Here is an 18,579-nt window from a genome sequence, read left to right as displayed (position 1 = left end):
AGCCACGAATATCATTACCAGCATTGTATGCTTCCCAGAACATGTTTCCAAATTTACGTTTTTTATATAAGCATTGTATACCCATTCGCTTGACGACAGTCATATTCGGATGAGGGTGGACACGGGCGGGCAGGCAAACACAAGAGGCCCGCATCAAAACATTTAATCTTTTGTTCGAGTACAACAGCGAGGAAGACATATCGGGAGGCTTTCTCTCATATCAGCATCGGGAAGCGAGGGCATCCTTTTTTTTTCTTGTTGGATAACAAAAAAAGAACGTACGGATCTTGCATCGCCGGACGGACGGACGGACGGACGGACGGGAATCCCCTTCTCCAGAATCGAGGGGGGTCACAGGGCCGTCTCCGCTAGTTTTTTTCAGTTTTATTTTCCTTGCTGATCTTTTGTTTACTTTGTTTGTCTTTTCGAGCAGCAACGACGATATCGTCGGCCAGTGCGGCTCGTGTATGAGCGAGATGAAAACTGGGGCATCCGAGATTCTGTCGGTGAAAGGGAGGTGGAGGCGGAGGAGAGTTCAGTTGTGTACTATCTGGCAATCGGCCTTAGTGGGGGATGGAAGAACCTCGCTTATTCTGGTAACTCGCGGAAGAGGGAATGGATCTTGTCGAGACACCCCGGAGCCGTAGGAGGCGATGGGCGCAGCCTAGCACGCTGGGCTGGGCTGAGGCGGGATAGGAGCGATACTCTTCGTGAATTGGATCTCGATGCCATGAATGTATGATGTGCCCGTTGGATGTGACATGAAGCTCTGCCAGTGAAATTTTACCCGTCCCTACAAATGTGAGGCTGAGAGTGTTATTCCATCCAGCACTGGAGCCCAGCTCCCTTGACCCAGGTGCCGAGGCTTCTCCGCCAAAACCATCAATGCGACCCGTTTCTCATGTGGGGCCACCTTTGACGACATCATCCCCAGGCCTCACTAGACTGGGTCTCCCGCGAAGACTCGACCGACGGCGGAAGCCTACTCCTTGGTCATAATCGCTGTCACGGCCAGAGTCTAACCCAGTGAGATATGTTTCTGGGCGAGGTCTGACGTTCCCTCACGTCTTTCAAGTGCGCACGGGCCTGAGCTCCCCCCAAGGATGAATATCGCAGGCATCCCTTTCGACTCGTCCTCACATATATCCAGCCTCGTACTGCGGGACGTGGGAAACATATGCTGGTCCGATTTCCTATCTAGAGGGGGTCTCATATTGTGACGGCCTGATTTGGTATAAGGCCTTTCCTCCGTGGCCAACCCCCGTTTTCTATCTCTACCTTGCCTCAGCAGCTCAACCCTCATAAAAAGTATCCAAGGTGGACGAGCATAGACATGTATGTCTACAGCGATTTGGGGTTTCCAATTTCCTTGATCCCCAGTCTTGCACCGTCGAATTCATCGCTGCTGCTATGTCACTGCTGCCTCCTCGTCTGTTCTTGTTAGACGAAGGCACTGGCAGGGCCTGGCGGCAGTGCTCGGCATCGCCGCCACGGGACGGGGCTGTGTGATGTGTATCTGGGAGGCGAAATCTTCACTGCAATTTTAACCCACCCGCAGGCCGTCTTGCTTACTCCCACTTCGCCGTGCGATGCTCCTGAGGGGCGTGCAGAGATTCTTGCAAGCCTTGGTGCCGCGACAGTTCCCGGGAGTGTCAGCCTGTGCCTTCTCTGTACATATAGACATGAATGTGAACAATACACCGTCCGTTTCTGCTTTTGATCATTTTTTATCACATGCATCATGACCACGTCGAAAAACTCCTCGGATTGTCTTGGGGGTTAATGGCAGCACGCACGTCAAGCATGCGAGAAAAATAATTTCAATGTTTTAATGACTGATATTAAATGGCGTTATAATAGTGACACGTACTCCCAGCCTCGACGGGGCGGCGCACCCGACACACATTATGATTGTTTCCCTGCCGTCTACTGAGACGACCGAGGCAAGGCGAGATGCGCTGGCACACGAAAACAAGGCTCTTCACTGCATTTTTACCTCCCCCCAAAGGCGTCAAGCCTCGTCTAGTGGAGGGCAGGTGAGCAGCAATGCCTTGATCCCAAATCCCAATTCCACATACCTAAAATGGACATTTCACTGCATTTTTAACACCTGCAGAGAACCTCTCCCACCAGGCAATCGATTGAACGGCACGTCTTCGGGCTCGCTGGGCTCAGCCACCCCGATATGCCACAACACGGGGCATGAGAGCATCACTGTCAACGGAGACCGTGGCCGCCAGCCTGCTTCTTGCAGCGACTCTCCGTGGCCCAAGCCGCACCGCGAGGCCTGGGAATGTCGGCACAAAGCAAGACGACCTGGAGAAGCTGGTTTCATTACCAAGGACCCGACCAGCATCGCTCGCTATACGAGGTGAATAAGGGCAACCCTTGCCGGTCTGCACCTGCTGTTCCCCCCAACATACAGAGACGCGGACACGTCCTGATGTTCCATAGCAAACTACGACGAATGCCTTCGCGTTGCTGCGAAATGTTGTGACGGGGTGTGCTGTTTTGGAAGGGGGGGGGGGGCTTGGGCCCGACTGCATCCCCCAAAACTACATTTCACCCGCCACCCTTCACTGCGATTTTAACACCTCCCCAGGCCTTCGGTGCGCGTGTCTGACATCGGGGCTGACTCAGCTCAGCTCTTCCACTGCAGCTTTTACCTCTCCGCAGCAGGTCTTCGGTGGTTGCGGCGGTCGTGGCACAATTGTGCCGACAACTTCACTGCGATTTTAACCCCCCCCCCCGCAGGTCCTCGGTGCGTATGTGCAATATAGTGCCGGGCAATACTGATCAGGCTGGGAATCTGCACCGCAATCCCCAGGCCCCTCAGTTTGTCGGCCAGGCAGGCGGGAACGACGCGAAGTGTGCAAAAGCCAAGCCACAGTGCCGTCGTAACTGCACTGCAATTATAAACCTTACGCAGGCCGTCGTTGATGGTACGGCCCTTCCTCCCATGTACTCGGCAGCTCGAGCTTGAACAGATCATGGACCATAGACCATAGACGGCCGCCTCCTACCTTGGGAGCACCCGCGCACACGCAGGCTACGTGTAGAGCTGCCTTGGATCAAGGTAGATACGGCATAAGATCCGTACAGCATGAGTCGCCTTCACGGGGAGCACATTTCCCCAATATGGGGCAGCGACGAGGGACAGCAGTTATGTAACGTGCGCAAAGAATCGGATTTTTGTATCTCTCCTGTATGCGAAATGCCTGGTATGAATTTCTTTCCCTTTACACGCCACAGCCGAAATGCAGAGCCTGCCAGTCCAGCGAGGAAACAAAAAAAGAAAACCAGGCCCACAACCCTCTTCTCATTTAATCCTCTCTCTCCCCCCACCCCTACCCGTTGTCGGAGAAAGAAGGGGGGGTTGATCAAGGTGGGGGATTCGGTGATGATGATGTCCCATGGTTCGCACCGGTTGACCTAATCCGTAGCCATAACGTCGTCCTTTTCGCCCTTTTGTTCTTGACTTGAAAAAATCCCTTACATCACGACACCGGAGTTGCTGGCAATACGCTGTGGGGAGACGTGTCAGTCGGGTCTGTCGAGACAGCATGGCGGGAAGGAAGAACTTACGGGCCAGAGCTCGGCAGCCTCCTTACCGACGGGGCCGGTAATGGCGGAGCCCTTCATCTCACCCTTGGGGTTGACGATCTGTGATGAACATGGTCAGCGGATTGCTCTGGTGTTACTGAAAAAACCGGCTCCCCCATCCTGACTCGCCCAGAGGCAAAAGCCCCGGTCTGTCGGACGCGTCCCATTCTCCCACGGGGAAAATAATGACAGTAATAATCAAAAAGTACTTACGACACCGGCGTTGTCCTCGAAGTAGAGGAAGACACCGTCGAAGCGCTTCCAGGGCTTGGACTGGCGGACGATGACGGCGGGGTGGACCTTCTTGCGGAGTTCGGGCTTGCCCTTCTTGACGGTGGCCATGACCATGTCACCGACACCACCGGCAGGCAGTCTGTTGAGGCGGGCACCGATACCCTTGACGGAGATGATGTACAGGTTACGGGCACCAGAGTTGTCGGCGCAGTTCATGACGGCACCACTGTACCACAAAGTCAGTCTTCAAGTCCTTGGAGGCCCTTCTCTCGTTCGATGAGAGTTCGGAGGGAGGGGAGTGTTCGTACACGGGGAGACCGAGGGTCATCTTGAGCTTGCCACCGGGGGCACCACGCCTGTGAGGAAATTCTGGTCAGCGCTTCTGCGTCCGGGTCTCATCAAGTTGTTTCGTTGTCTGCTTTTCCCCCTCCGTCGTTTCCTTGGTGGCATTTTCGGTTTCGGGCAGTCGGCGGGCGCTTCGCAGGAATTCTTTCAAGGTGACGTGGTGGCGCAATCGTCCCTTTCTTCGCAGTCGTGTCCCAATCGATCAAAAATTTCCAGCCCACACTCAAGTCGACAAAAAATTCCTCCTCTTTCCCTGCGTCGTGTTGTCGTTTTGGGCGCCCGCCCGGATTGCCGAGTGCATCCCACCAAAGGAAGAGGGAAAGTGATGCCGAAAAAGAGCGCTGTCGCAGCGTCGTGGGAGAGAACGGCAGTCACTTACGAGATCTTGGCCATTGTGTCGGTTGGGGGGGTGTCGAATTCAACAACAGGGCGGCTGGTGAAGGGTTGATGGTCGGCGAGTGAGTCGTGCTACTTCGAAATTTCACACTTTGGCTTTGGTTTGGTGACCTGTGGGGGTCCAGAGGGAGAAACCCTACGAATTTTCGGGGAAGCGAGGCCCAGAGTTCTGTCACGTGGAGATTAGATAAGCCCGACCGGTTTTTTTTCTGCGGCGGGTTTGGAGAATTAATTTTGGAAAAATATTTTTCGGGCGCGGGCACAGACCGGATGACCACCCACCTGCACCGTGAGAGCCCCACCCCTGTCGACCTCATCGCCCTTTGGCGGGGTTAAAGTTGCGGTGCGCGAGAGTGAGCCGGCGTTGGGGCCGTGGGACGGTACGAGGTCGGCTGCGCCTGCGGATACAAAACGAGACTTAATCAAGGGCGTTCGGACAATGATTGGGCTCTTCTTCGCTTTTGAAGGCATGGCAGAGATGACTGTGCCTCTGCTGATGTTCCTGCAAGCCCTTAGCCATGCATTCAACCAACTTAACACTGGGGGCGTTCTTAGCCAACTCCACGATTGATATTCCTTAAATTGACTCCTTGCTTAACCACATATTCTGGAAATCACATACAACAGCGGTTGTTAAGTGCAAGAGAGATGGGCATAGAGGCTTATCGGGCGTCATTGGGGAGGACGCGGGATAGAAGTCAACCGTGAAGGCCGGTGGTCTGATGTGCCGTATTGTTATATAGTTAGTTCGAAACCTCCTGTTAGGACAACTGGGTCAATCGCCCATATGACTATTCTCTGTTCGTAGTCTAGGTGGAGAGAACTGGGTGGCCCACTCCAAAGCATCAAGGCCTTGTTTCGGTCCCGTAATCATCTACAACGTCCCAGTTATCGCTCACTTGTTATGTATCGTTGGCTTTGCGAGGAAGCTAAATGTGACATCAGTGAATATTATTTTCTTGCCTGAATGAGATCTCTGTCGACGAGATCAAATCTGGCCTACATTTCATTTAAACTTGCCGTATGCTTGGATGAGCTTCGTTAAACCCGATTTTTCTTTTATTTCATGTTTAATTAGGGCAAAAAAATAAAACAGACCGGAAACCGCTCTTTTATGTCATCATTTATATACATTGGATATTAGTGCAAGTATCCAATAGTCTAAACTGAAGTTCAACCGGTCTCTGGATACCTCACCGCAAGGCTGTAGCCATATTCGTTCCCTAACTATCTCTCTCGGGCTCCTGTCAGCTGCCACATCCGGTCAGTCGCAGCGCCTTGGAAGTGTCGACCCTCGAAGGCGTCTTCTGCTATAGCTGAATCCAGACGTATTGTGCTTAACTGAGTCGTCAGACCATCTGCCAGAGTCGAGTTGTCAACTTTGGCTTGGCCTAGATGAGGGGTGTCTCTTGAGTCGACATTAACGACTCACCAGAATGGCCCCAAGCAGCTCAACTGCACGCCATATGCCGTCAACTTCACAATACTGTGGAGACACGCCGGGTTCCTGAAGCCTATAGTTCTAAAGTTTGAGGCAACGAAACCCCCTGGTGTTCCTGAGCTTGAGTCGGGAGACTTGAGTAGGTCATGGCGGATCAAGCTAGAGCCTCCATATATCGCGGATCATGGCAAGGGCAGTAGCGAATTTGAGAAAGCACCTAGAGACCGACTTATTTTTTTACTGCAGTTTAGTTCAGAACGCGATACTTTATTGGCAATACTGGTTTTCTACCGCATGATGGCAAGTGATTTAGAGTTATTAATTTACTGCAGATATCAGAACCGCAATATTACCACAATAATTTATCTTGACTAGTGAGTCAAACCTGTTTTACCACTCATAGTTGCTAAGTGATTCTCTTCAAGTTATCCGCCCGCAACCTCAATACTTGGTCCTCCCGCTCAAGAACGGGCCTTCCCAGGCTCTCCCGCCACCCCATTCTCTTTCCCATACCACCAGAGCCCCGACAGCCAGTTTGCCAAAGGAACCACCAAGACCAAGCAAACAACCCTCTTGAAGCCATTATTGGTCTGGCTAAACTCCACAGCACAAGACCGCCAACGGCTCAACTCCCAGGTCCTGGGCAACCCCGCCAACCCCTCCGTCGTGGGGCACCACCCTCCCCTGCCCTCCACCGCGAAAGCCAAAATCCTATAACCCGTGACAACAAAGCAAAACACCATGAATGCCACCCAGGCGAGCCCCATAGCCTCGTGTCGGTTCACGTGGTGGGGGTGGAGCGCCAGGTATCTCAGGCGAGCCGCGGGGAACGCTCGAGCTGCGGTGACGTCTATGTCGTCGGCGCCGCGCACCTGGCTGATGCTGAAACGGCTATCTTTCGTCTTTTCTGACATATTGCGTCGTGATGACTATGGGCGCCGGGGAAGATGGGGGCGCTTATTAGCAGGTTTTTGGATAAGTTCTTTTGACGGACCGCGGTGGTCGTTGTATCGATGCTTTGGCTCGGAGGCTGATTGGAATTTTATGGCGATGGCGATGTTAACTCAGACTTTATTTTGACACTGGAACCGAAGTAGGATGACGGCTTGCTTTATTCTGACCCGAAAATTGCTGCGCCTGGTGATCAAGGGCAGCCCCAAAGTGGCGGAGTTCCCTGTCGCATCTCACTCAGGCAATCAACGCAATCACTTTGACAACCTCGAACGAAACCTGCTGCCTAATAGAAAAGACCTGCGGTGAAGCGCCAAGCTCATTTCAAAAGACTCATGTTAATCATGTACAGCCTCCCCGAATCACCCTCTCCCCCTCCACCACCTCATCACCTCCTCCGTCACGAACGCACCAACAACCGCCACAAAACCCCACGCAAAAACCTCGTACGCCAGCACCCACAGCCTCCTGAACACCATCCACCGCAAAATCCGGAAGCAATCCCACCGAGTCATCTCCAACTGCCACCCGGGCGGAGCCCACTCCGGCACGGGGTGGTACGTGGGGCACCACATTTCCCTGCCGTCTCCCTCGAACAGGAGGAATGCGAAGCTCCGGGCCGTGAGGAGGGTGCAGTAGGCGATGTAGGCGAGGTAGATGCCCAAGACGACTTCGCGGACGGCGAGTAGGCGTGGGTTACGTGTGAGGTGGGTTATTCGGGCGGCGAGCTCGGAGGAGGTGTAGGACCGGTGAGACACCCGGCCGTCGATTATGGAGGGCATGGCTGGGAATGACCCGAAAGACGAGCGGGTTGATGGAATGAATGGGTTGGGATTTTTGGTGAATATGTCTCCCCCTTCAGCGGAACTCCTCGACGGAGAAGAAACCTGGGGTTTGATTGAGCTGAGAATATGTTCGCGAGAGCGACGGAGACGCTGCTTCACGTCGGCGGCACGATATATGGCCGGGACGCGAAGGTTGCCGGCTGTTAATGTAGACTCGTTGATTCGCGACACTGCGAGATTGCGGCCCCCACCAGACCACCCCGGAACGAGTATCGCGCCACGGGTGCCTGTTGGTTCTGTCCACGTTGGCTGTAATCCTACAACACCACCAACGGCGGATGGTCGGCTGCCTGGACAGGCTCCCACCAAACACACGGCGCCTATGCGCGCAATCACAGACGTAAGAGTGGTATGAATCAAGACGGATAATGCCTGCATTGATACTGGGGTATCTTGGAAAAAAAAAAGAAAAGAAAACCCAAAAGTGCCAAACTGCCTCAGGATCTACCGAGACAGGGCTGGAGAAAGAGAAGTAAAATGTCACGAGTAGGAAAACAAAAATGCCAAGGCCCAAGCCGCCGTAAATGCAAATCCGGTAAAGCCAATTGAACACCTAAAACTCCCGCTTTCTTCCTAGGGCACCGTGGGTTCCGGGTCGGGATCGTCGGCCTTGGGCTCGGCGTCCTTCGCGTCGGCGTCCGGCCGCACGCTCTGGGGGTTCGAGAAGAGGTCCTTGGGGTCCCAGGCTGCCTTGATGCGCTGCAGCGCGGGAAGGTTGGTGCCCCAGTACTTGTCCTGCGCGTTCTCCAACGTCGGGTCGACGTAGCCGGCATACGTGCTCAGCTCGTTCGGGCTGGCGTCGCGGATGGTGGAGGCGACGCCGGACATGAAGTCCTTGGTCTTTTGGCTCAGTGCCGGGAGGCCAACGCCGTAGCCCTGGCAGAACATGATCTTGTCGCGGTGGCGGTAGGCCGTGGCGTTCATGGGCACGTCGTTGATGGCGCCGCCCGTGACGTCGAAGATGAGGAACCAGATGAGCGTGCCGCGATCGGTCCCGTCGATGTAGTCCATGACCTTCTGTATGCCCTGGTCGGTCAAGAGGTCGTCGCGCGTGAAGGCAAGGCTCTTGGACGTGAAGGGAGACTGGACCTCGCTCAGCCACAGGGCCGCGTCCTGTGCCTTTTGCGCGACGTCACCGAGCCAGTCATTGACAACGACGGAGACCTTGCCGGCGGGGATGCGGTCGGGGATGCCCGTCGCCTTGAACTCGTCCTCGGTGCCGTAAAAGGTGGCCGTGATGGCGACGCCGAGCTCCTGCATGACGAACTCGCTGCTGAAGCGGCGGTCCAGGTCCGGGTCGCTGATGAGGTCTTGCCATTGCTTGAAGACGGGGGCGAGGTCGCGGTGCCGGGCAAAGGTGATGGAGTACGAGTACTGCACGATGGCGCCGGGCTCCGGGTGGGTCCGCATAACGAACTCGGTGATGACGCCGAAGCCGGCGCCGGCGCCCTTGAGGGCGAAGAACAGGTCCGAGTTCTGGGTCTCGCTTGCGCGCTGGATCTTGCCGTCGGCGGTGACGACCTCAACCTCGACGACGTGGTCCAGGCAACTCCCCCACATTCGCGAGCTGGGACCCAGACCGCCCTGTTTTCAATCTTGTGTTAGCACTACGTTTGGTGAAGGTGAGACCAGCCGCCACCTGACGCCGCTCCTCGGGCTGCGGGGGGGCTACACTTACAATGGTGGCATGGCCGCCGATGCCCACGCCGGGACATGTGCCGTGAGCCATGGCGCGCTTGCCGTTGTCGTGCAGTTTTTCGGTCACGTCGTGCAGCCTGTGGCCTCCGCCGATCGTCGCCTGCCAAGTATCTGTGTCCATGGAGAAATGCTGAAAGTTTACAAGGTCGATGACAAGGGCACCGTCGGTACCACCGAGGCCGAAATTGCTGCGGGCGGAAGAAATATTAGCACTGGAGCGGCAGCAGATGTGACAAAAGGTGCCACAACGACTTACGCATAAGAGTGGCCGCCCGACTTTGGCTGCACCTTGACCCCGTTGTCCGAGGCGCACTTGACGAAACCGGCGACATCCTCTGTGGTCGACGGGCGGGTGACAGCGATAGGCTCGACCGGGATGTCGAGGTTGTACGGCTTCACCCACTGGATCTGGTAGAGAGGGTTGTTGAGGTAGCTGACGCACGATGAGCGGCCGTCGCAGACATTGTCGAGACAAGTCACCAACGGGCTGCTGGGCTTCTGTCCCATATCTATCGCCACGTGTGTGGGGATTGCGATGGCGGGGGAACAAAAGTCGATGTGCGTACGGGCAGCAGATGTTGTGTAGACGGGCCAAGAAAGAAAGAGGCCCGCGGAGGGACTGGGTTTATACGTGCGAGGTAGGTTGCGCTCCTTTGTCGAATCGCGTACTGATATCCTCCCCTTCCCGCTTTGCCAGGGATCAGCGAGAAAATGTGGCCGGGCAATCAAACGTTCCTGGCTCAGCCTTCATAATAGGCCGGTTCGGGCCACGTCCAATAGCTCCGGTGCCCAAAGGTAGCAATGATGGGCTACGGACTACCGTGCCTGGGCGATGATCCCATCGTACGTGAGCGTCTGTCATGCCGCCATCAATCACACGGGTTCTCCTGCTAAATACAAGGTTCATCCCGCAATTCAAGGAAACGGCTCCAGTGTGTATGGCTCATGCGTGGCAGGACGGGCCATGGAATAAGACCAGTGGCAAGTTGCCAGCGGCGTTGTTGTGGAATGTTGCCACCATTGCGGGTGGTGCGCTGTGAGAAGCTCCCCTTGGTTACCAACGTCATCCGCCATGGCCCTGTCCCTGCTTCTTGTGCCTGGCAAGCATGGCGTAGGCCATCTCCCTCGACGGGCCAGTCAGCATGCTCGGAGAGGCTCGCAGGAACCGCACACCAAGCTTGTTTGGCGGGGGGTGGAGTAGCACTGGCAGACGTCGAATGAGGTTGATAGGCTCGCGTGGGATCTTGGCTCTCATGCGATGATGCAGAGAGCCAGAGATGGACTGAATTGTGGTTGAAGGGTGGAGGAGAGAAAGTGGCGCATGCCGGGACGGTTGGCGCACGCGCGCTATGGCTGTGCTGTGCCAAAACTGCGCCAATGAGAGGTACCGGGCCGAGGTGAGTGACAGCTCCTCAGGGGGTTCGGCGTGGCCCCAACTGCGGTGCATCGCAACATTGCAACGGTTCTGTCTCACTTTTCAACGCTGGCTGTTGGCATTTCCATGGCAAGTGGTTGACAGCTGCCAGGTTAAAATGGGATAACGTTGCAATGGCGCTAGATTTGATTTGGCTTGTGGGTGGATGAGCTCTCATATTGGACCATTCTAACCCTTGCGCTCTGCTACTCTTACGCTGTAATTTTCAAGTACCATTACATATGCAGCGAGTGCATTGGAACAAACACGAGCACCTGTCACCAGCTCAGCCGGTGTCAAGCTGTTCTGAGCTGGCTTAGGTGCTGAGAGGTACCGATGACGGTGTCTGATGTAAGGTATGTCTTGATTGCGCACAAGCCACACATGACTCAGCCATAGTATATTCCTCCCTCACCTCGCCTCCGTGGACTGAATGTACTGGCCAATGGGTGAGTGATTGGATGAGTGAGTGAATGAGTGAATGAGTAGATGAGAGAATGAGTGAGTGAGTGGGTGAGTGAGTATGTTAGTTCCCATGATTGGCTGTACTGGAGTTGCGTTGAATATGACGAGGCGCTTTGGGAACGAGATGCCTTGTCCATTGATAATTCAAGGAGCGACCTCTACACGTGCAAATGCAGAAAAGATGGCTCTTGGGGATGTTGGGATGCCCTGGCTTGAAACAAGAAGCACGGAACCTTATCTCGATTTTCAATCCAAAATCGGTAGTCGACCATCCATCCCGAATCGTTTCCGAGACACGTCAAATCCAGTGGTTCGCAGCTTGACTGGACATTAATTAGCCCGACCAAAAGTAGAAACACATGTACCTAGTCGCATCCCACGAAAGGTACGCATGCTACGGTCGTGAACGTGTGCACTGTGACTAAGTGAATTGGTTCAACGTCCAAGCCGGTCTTCATGAAGTAAGTGCTTGGTGACGACCAAAGTACAGCCTCTCTTATCTTGTTGTAGTTGAAATATCTTCTTCCGCATAGCTATACCTCGGCCAAATAAACACCCTCAACGGAATCGCCTTGTCAAGGAAGATGAGGCGAAGATGTTTCGATGCAGCTATCCGCATGTGCACACGGCATTGGCTTGGCCTGTGCAGTAGGTACCTTATGGAATACATGTACAGTGCAAAAGAGCAGGCACTTCCCCACACGCATGCCGTTTCCTCGCCGGGAAAACAGAGTTGGCCCCACACGGGGACACAGTCAGCTTCGTTATTACCACTGTACGTGGCTGCCTGATGCGGACGTGGGATTGACGCACAACACAACTTCCCATCCCACCATCGCCATGTCTTGGTGATGCCATCCATCTCTGCCGCGTCTGTCTCATTTCAACCCGCCCGCATAACCTACGTTGCAACGAGAAGGTGCAGAAGTTGTGCCGTAGCACGTCTCACAAGAAAGCGTCGCTGTGTATTTTACACTTCACCACCCGAGAGCACCGAGGGGACATCGAGCACGTTTCTCGCGACGCGGGGAATTCCCACATGGCTCGCCCTGCTCAGACCCTCCTGGAATCTCCCTTCTGATCCAGCATAACCGCAGTCCTTACTACCGAAGAAGGGAACTTCGTCGACGATTTGGCCTAAGTCGCCCGGGAATACAACTCTTCATCACACCCTTCCGCAAGGTCGCACCCTCAGCCTCCTCGTTCACACCCCGCGTTCGTTGCCGCAAGGCCTCGTTCCCACCGCGTTTGACGTGTCTCCCATGCATCAAGCCTTCTGTGGGAGCTAGCCGTCGTTTGAAACTGCTGCCACCATCCTTTGGACCGTCGAATCTCTCGGCACCAATTTTGCTCCCGAGTATTGACTGCCCTGAGCCGCGGCTATGGCAACCCCACCAGTATGGCGCCAGCTGCCTGCGTCGTCATCCAACAGCTTGCCCAACCTCCTGGTGTCAACGACTTTCTCAAAAACGGCATACACGATACACGTCACAGACCTGGCCAACATATGGGTTGAGTCGATGGATCGCAAAGCCATTTGGAAACGCAGCCTCAATGAGTCCACCAGCATTGACCCCACTGACAGTGACAACAACATGCGTGCTTTCTTGTCCAAAATCCAATCCGTCTTCGACTCTTCCCACGAGGATCACAGCAAGGCTACAATGACTCTGTCGACGAACCACAACAGAGAAGCAGGGGAAGGGGGCCTTACTCTGAGTCTTACTTGCGAACTGGACAACATGAATCCTTTGGAGTGGCCAGTGTATCTGCAAAAGTGCCCCCAGTCTAAGCTCACCACAGAGCTCATTGTGCCCCTAGCCCAAGCGAGCTCCGTCGGACGCAGGCAAGTGGATTCGCTCGCGGAAATTATCAAGCAAAAGGACACTGTCATCATGAAGCTTCTTGACAAGCTCGAGGCTACTGGAACCCGCCTCGAAAATGTTTTTACCGTTTTATCCGCCAAGCAAAAGCCTACAAGGAAGATGGCCGAGGAAAAGGTCAAAGGTTTGGGCCCCTTTCGACTTGACGAATGGAAATCCCAACTGGCCGGTGATCGAGAGGACATTTCAACCCTTGTCCAGGATGTATTTGGTGCTGCCGGACTTGAGTATGACCACAAGGTCGACATGAACGACACCGCATCGCTAGACAATTGGTGGGCCATCCCGGAGTCCTTTTCCATCCTGGCTGTAAGACCAATGTCAAGGTCTCGCCAAAGCGAGGCTTCCCCACATTCGCTTAGACCCAAACAGCAGGAGGCTGGTGGGAGTGAGGCCGACAATGGCAAAGCCTTGGCCGACGATGATGACGACGACTTTCAGATCCAGTCAACACCACCACACCTAATGTCCACCCGCAATCGTTCTGAAAAGCCTCCATCTATAGGTCACGACGATAGCACCGAAGACGAAGACATTTCCCAGATTCCTGACAGTGTGCCAGTGCCTCCTCAAGAACACAAGAGCCGTTCTGCCCGTTTGGGAACAATAGGACAGAGACGTCAACCTTCGCCAACTCGCACATCACCGCCCCCCAAGGCAACCGAACTAGAAGGGTCGGCAACAGAGACAGAGTCTGACGAGGATGCTGGTGCACCGTCTCCAGCTCAAACAACCGAACCACAAGCTATCACAAGGAGCCAGAAGGGAGGGCTGGGCCGCATTGGAGGCGGTGATAATCGCCACAAAGGCCCAGAATCGCTAAGCAAAGGGGGTCTCGGCCGCATTGGTGGAACAGCAAATCAGTCCAAGTCACCTGAGCCACTTAGAAGAGGTGGTTTGGGGAGGATTGGAGCAGGTACTCGTCCCTCAAAGACACCCGAACCGACAGTTGCAGAGACCGGGGAAAGAGGCCGATCTCGAACCGAAATACTGCCGCAGGAGAAACCCAGAGAGACTTCGCAGGAAAGAGCTGACCGGAAACGAGATGAGCTCCAAAAAGAGTTGCAGAGGAAGGCCGCGTCGGGACCAGCGCGGAAGAAGCGGAAGTTCTAGACTGAGCCTAGTTGCAACTCAATACCACCCTCAAAAGCTTCAACAACGTACCCTGAACACACTACACGATCTTTGCCTATATAATCGTGAAGGTGACAAAGTTGACTACAGGCAGTGTATACGGCTACTCCTGACTCACGTCGCTCGTTGTGTCTATTCTCGGGATCCTGGTGTTACTCCAGGAAGTGACAACTAATGTCAAAGGGCTCATATTCAAAAGGGGTTGATGTACGAAGGCGGTCATGCTCCGAAACGATGCCGAGCAGGGTGCTCATGAAAACCACCGGTATGAATCCGATGCCGATCGTATTGGGGTTGCTTATCAGATGCGGTCCTTATCCTAATTAAACCCATATCGATATTACTTCAGAGATGGCCCCACGTAGCGCAAGTTACCCTGGCTCGTCACATGGAACGCTTTAAGCAGAACCGATTCTTAACGGCCCGAAACGATCCCCGCGTCAATGTCGCGCTTGTACGACGCCGGATGCTCCTTTCCAGGGCCCCGATGTTGAACAACAGGGTCCAACGAGTCTGTGTTTCCGTGTGGGGGACTGTGTTGATCGAACCGCGTTCTGGCTGCATCTTTCTCCGAGGTGATACCGGAAGTTCGAGCGAGAAGTTTCCTTTAACGATTAGTTATGGTCAACTCGCACCGTTCCTACTTCCCACCTGCTCTGAGAACAAGACATAACTTGAATTTGGCAGCTGTGCCCAGCCAATGCGGGCTGGGTAACAGAACAGCGCACTGCGAGAGGCGCCTTTACATCCTACAACTGATGCCAGGAGTTCCTTACCACACGTGGCTGTTGGAAATGTCTAGAGGCACAAGTCAGTCGCCGTGGCACCCGCCCATGTTTCATGCAACCCAGCCCAAGATTCTCGCTATGTTCGAGATGACCCCATGTGGCATTGAAGCGCTCGTCTATCTCGTCTCTCGCCTACGGCGCTAATTCAGTGGCTAACAAATATTAGTCGAATCTCTCGAGCAACAGAAGATTCTGCAGATGACAGAAAATCGGGCAAAGCTATCCGGCTTTTTGCATGACTCGATTTGAGCACTTGCGTGAAGGAACAGCGCATGATCTGCATCCCAGCCATCTCCGAACTGCAACCCGCAATGCGACCTTGCAGCTATGCATGTCATGGCTTCTTCGGGCCTGCCTCTTAATGTAACACGGGACAATCCGACGTCAAGGCTGTCGCATTTATAACGCAGCTCCGCATGCGTAACGCTAAGCAGACATCACTTGCGTTGATTGCTCCCTACATAACTCGAGGGCCACAGGGAAAGACCCAGGGCATTTTGATGCTGCACCGGATGCATGTTCCAGTGGCTCGCTACGCTGTCCGGTAGAATTCCTGCGCGACACCGTGTTCTTCCTCTCGCACGTAAGGCGATGGAACGCTCTCGTAGTGGATGTATCACTGCTTTAGTGGGCGAACTGTTAGCTCATGCTACACCCTGATGGTACCAACTTACGTGGCAATCAATCACCAGTTATCAGCTAACGTACGAGAGCCTGATTTCAGCACCCAATATCAAATAAAATGGCGGCGAAGCCATTCGGCCGAGAAGGCTGTGTTTGTCGGCGAGCCCATTGTCAAGAGCCTGTTTTTCTGCAGCCCAAAAATCGCTCGATCAGTCTGGACCATGGACCTGGACCTGGACCTGGACCTGAGCGATCTTGGTTTCGTACCAAGAACTCCGAACCAAGAACGCCGAGGCTTTAACCCTACAGCTAATAGATTTCTGTTGATCGTCTGCATGGCACGGCTACTCCGTCTGTATTACCGATGATTAAAGACCCTGAAGTGTTCTCAAGAGTGCCGGCACAGTTTTCAGATCCGATCTCGAGCTTGGTCGGTCTCGTTAGCTTTCCATCGCGTGAAGTCTTGGTTCAAGGGAACTTACATCGAGCCAAGAAGGTCAGCGCTCAATCGCAAACGGTAGACCGGTTCCATCACTTCTGAAATTTAGAGTGATTCGTGGACAAGAAAGTTTCTTGCCGTTGCCGAGATCAGAACTCAGGATGTAAAGCCGTTGTCGAATCACGACTTGATGGTTACATGAGCGGTGTCGACAGTTTGAAAGAGGCGCACAGGCTGCTCTAAGGTATTGGCCTTTGACGATGCAGGCGAAGGCGGCGGACGATGGTACGACTACCTGCATAACATGCTGTAGGTAAACGCTCTCATCGGCCGAAGCCGAGCATGTGATGGATCAAACCGATGTGTCAAACAGAGGGCGGTTTTAAGGTCACGCATACATTCCCTCAAGATCATTGGCATGGCCCGAATGGACTGCAGCTTGCCTATGAGGGGGTCAATCCCGTTAGTTGTGCTACGTGGCGAGGCGGCGTAAGGGACTGTATACCCGTTCGCCTCGACTCACGCTAACGATGTTATCGGATGTGGTAGGATATCTGCAGGCGACCGCTGCCCGACTTCCAACATGCGGTGTGTAGATTTATCGGAATTTGACAGCAACCCGATGACGAGGTCGACGATCAAATTTCGAGCCTCCTTGGGACGCCATGAGGTGCAAAAGGCACCATCGAGACGGCCAATTAACACCGCACACAATCAAAGCATGGCTAGATGATGGAGGGTCGAATGGCGGTGGCAAAAAATGGCAGCCACATTATTGGAACTCTCCCTCAGTCAACGCCAAAGGCTGTGTGACCGACCATTTACCTTACGTCCGTACCTGGGGTAGGCAAGAAGGGGGACGGGGGCCTACAGGTCCCGGCATCTCGATATTCAAAGATGCAGGATCTGTCACCCATCGAAAGCATCGAAAGCATCGAAAGCATCGAAAGCATCGAAAGCATCGAAAGCATCGAGAACGCAAATTATGACGAGGAGCATGCGGCAGATGGGAAATATGACGGATGGCAGAACGAATTTCCTGGTTCGTTGTGGTGTACTGAAATCCAATCTAGCCAAAGCTCGGATACGTGCTGGACTGGACCTCCGCAGCAGAGGCTGGAGGAGAGCTTGGTACAGGTACATGCGCCTCGAGGGGAGTTTGGCTGTCAAAAGGGTCGAGAGCCAGCACGTGTGCCCTCTTCCACAGGATCTCATCTACCCCCACTGACCATTGGATGTGATTGGGCGAGTCGACATAACGGCTGTCAAACCTGTCAATTAACAGCCCATCACCAAATTTGGCCTGTTGGAAATCCTCTTTGTCTGTGGGCAGGGATGGCGGCCATCAACGAACCACGGCTGCATCAGCTGCCCCCCCTCGGCTGGGGTCATCGTAGCCCTGAAGCTCTTCGATCAGGCCATGACTATCCACTAGCGCGCCTTTTCCTCTTGGATCATTAATTATTAATGGCCGGTTGAAGGCCCTTGACGAGGGGCAAGGGGCCAAGGAATTGTAGCCTTCCTCCTCCCGATCATCTCGCAAGCGTTGACGGTTTTCAGTTCTGGGGTCTAGGCCACTGAACACTCCATCTCCTAACGCCCTGTTTGCGCATATCGTGGCGGCGTTAGAAGAGACAGCTCACCAGTGATGTTGAAGACTACGCCAGGGGAGGTTCATGGGGCCGTCTTCTGGTCATCATTGGCGTCCTGGTATCCCAAATGAGATGATATGTCGAGCCCAACGAACAAGGGGATTGATTGGAGATGAAGACCCGGAGAGCTCCGGCGTAGAGATGCCCAAGGCATCAATATGACAACGACCTGAGGGCTCGGGAGGAAGAATTGTCAACCTTGACCCTGTCACTTAGTGGGGCTGGTCTATCGGTCAACTGCCCGCCTCCCCGCCGCAAAATAAAGGGAAACGAGGAAAGCCCCAGAGAAAGCGAGATCAAGTCTCTTTTAACGACGGGCCTTTTTGGGTTCAAACCTGGCCAAAATCATGGCGGAGGCCACGATGGCCTCGGAATTGACGGCATTCCCATTTTTCTGACGCACACTTACCGGCGGTCAATCGAGGGAGGCACAATTACCATAGCCCCTTAGCTAAGATATGGCGTCGTACAACATGCGTCTCAAAGACCCGACCTACATCGGAGCTTGACCAATGCATCAATATTTTCGCACCTGAAATGAAACCCCCTTGCTCAAGGCGTGCCGGTCCTGCCCTATCTCGGGTTGGCAGTAACCAGCACGATCTCACGTCACAGTCCAAAGCAGCCTCAAACCAGCATGAGTACCCACGGCACCTCGACCTTTTGG

The 18,579-nt window shown here is 54.2% G+C and overlaps 4 protein-coding genes across 4 annotated transcripts; 1 reads left to right on the top strand and 3 right to left on the bottom strand.

Moving 5' to 3' along the window:
• Nucleotides 1-3,492: 3,492 nt before the first annotated feature.
• On the bottom strand, nt 3,493-4,575 carry EsH8_VII_001018 (60S ribosomal protein uL14; the record flags this gene model as incomplete). The annotated part of the gene is made up of 5 exons (XM_083271151.1): nt 3,493-3,525; nt 3,586-3,663; nt 3,817-4,063; nt 4,146-4,193; nt 4,562-4,575. The coding sequence occupies 5 exons, from the start codon at nt 4,573-4,575 to the stop codon at nt 3,493-3,495; spliced, it is 420 nt and encodes a 139-aa protein (XP_083128708.1).
• A 2,632-nt stretch (nt 4,576-7,207) lies between these two features.
• Nucleotides 7,208-7,752, bottom strand: EsH8_VII_001017 (uncharacterized protein; the record flags this gene model as incomplete). The annotated part of the gene is made up of 2 exons (XM_083271150.1): nt 7,208-7,256; nt 7,421-7,752. The coding sequence occupies 2 exons, from the start codon at nt 7,750-7,752 to the stop codon at nt 7,208-7,210; spliced, it is 381 nt and encodes a 126-aa protein (XP_083128707.1).
• Nucleotides 7,753-8,388: 636 nt separating this feature from the next.
• EsH8_VII_001016 (FAD-binding oxidoreductase) lies at nt 8,389-10,020 on the bottom strand (the record flags this gene model as incomplete). Its single annotated transcript, XM_083271149.1, has 3 exons — nt 8,389-9,399; nt 9,494-9,701; nt 9,770-10,020. The coding sequence occupies 3 exons, from the start codon at nt 10,018-10,020 to the stop codon at nt 8,389-8,391; spliced, it is 1,470 nt and encodes a 489-aa protein (XP_083128706.1).
• A 2,754-nt stretch (nt 10,021-12,774) lies between these two features.
• EsH8_VII_001015 (XRCC4-like factor-domain-containing protein) lies at nt 12,775-14,388 on the top strand (the record flags this gene model as incomplete). The annotated part of the gene is made up of 2 exons (XM_083271148.1): nt 12,775-13,584; nt 13,648-14,388. The coding sequence occupies 2 exons, from the start codon at nt 12,775-12,777 to the stop codon at nt 14,386-14,388; spliced, it is 1,551 nt and encodes a 516-aa protein (XP_083128705.1).
• Nucleotides 14,389-18,579: the final 4,191 nt, after the last annotated feature.

The sequence above is a fragment of the Colletotrichum jinshuiense genome, chromosome 7 (assembly GCF_051148585.1).
Source record: "Colletotrichum jinshuiense chromosome 7, complete sequence".
Lineage (NCBI taxonomy): Eukaryota > Fungi > Ascomycota > Sordariomycetes > Glomerellales > Glomerellaceae > Colletotrichum > Colletotrichum jinshuiense.
This window is presented reverse-complemented; position numbering and strand designations above follow the sequence as displayed.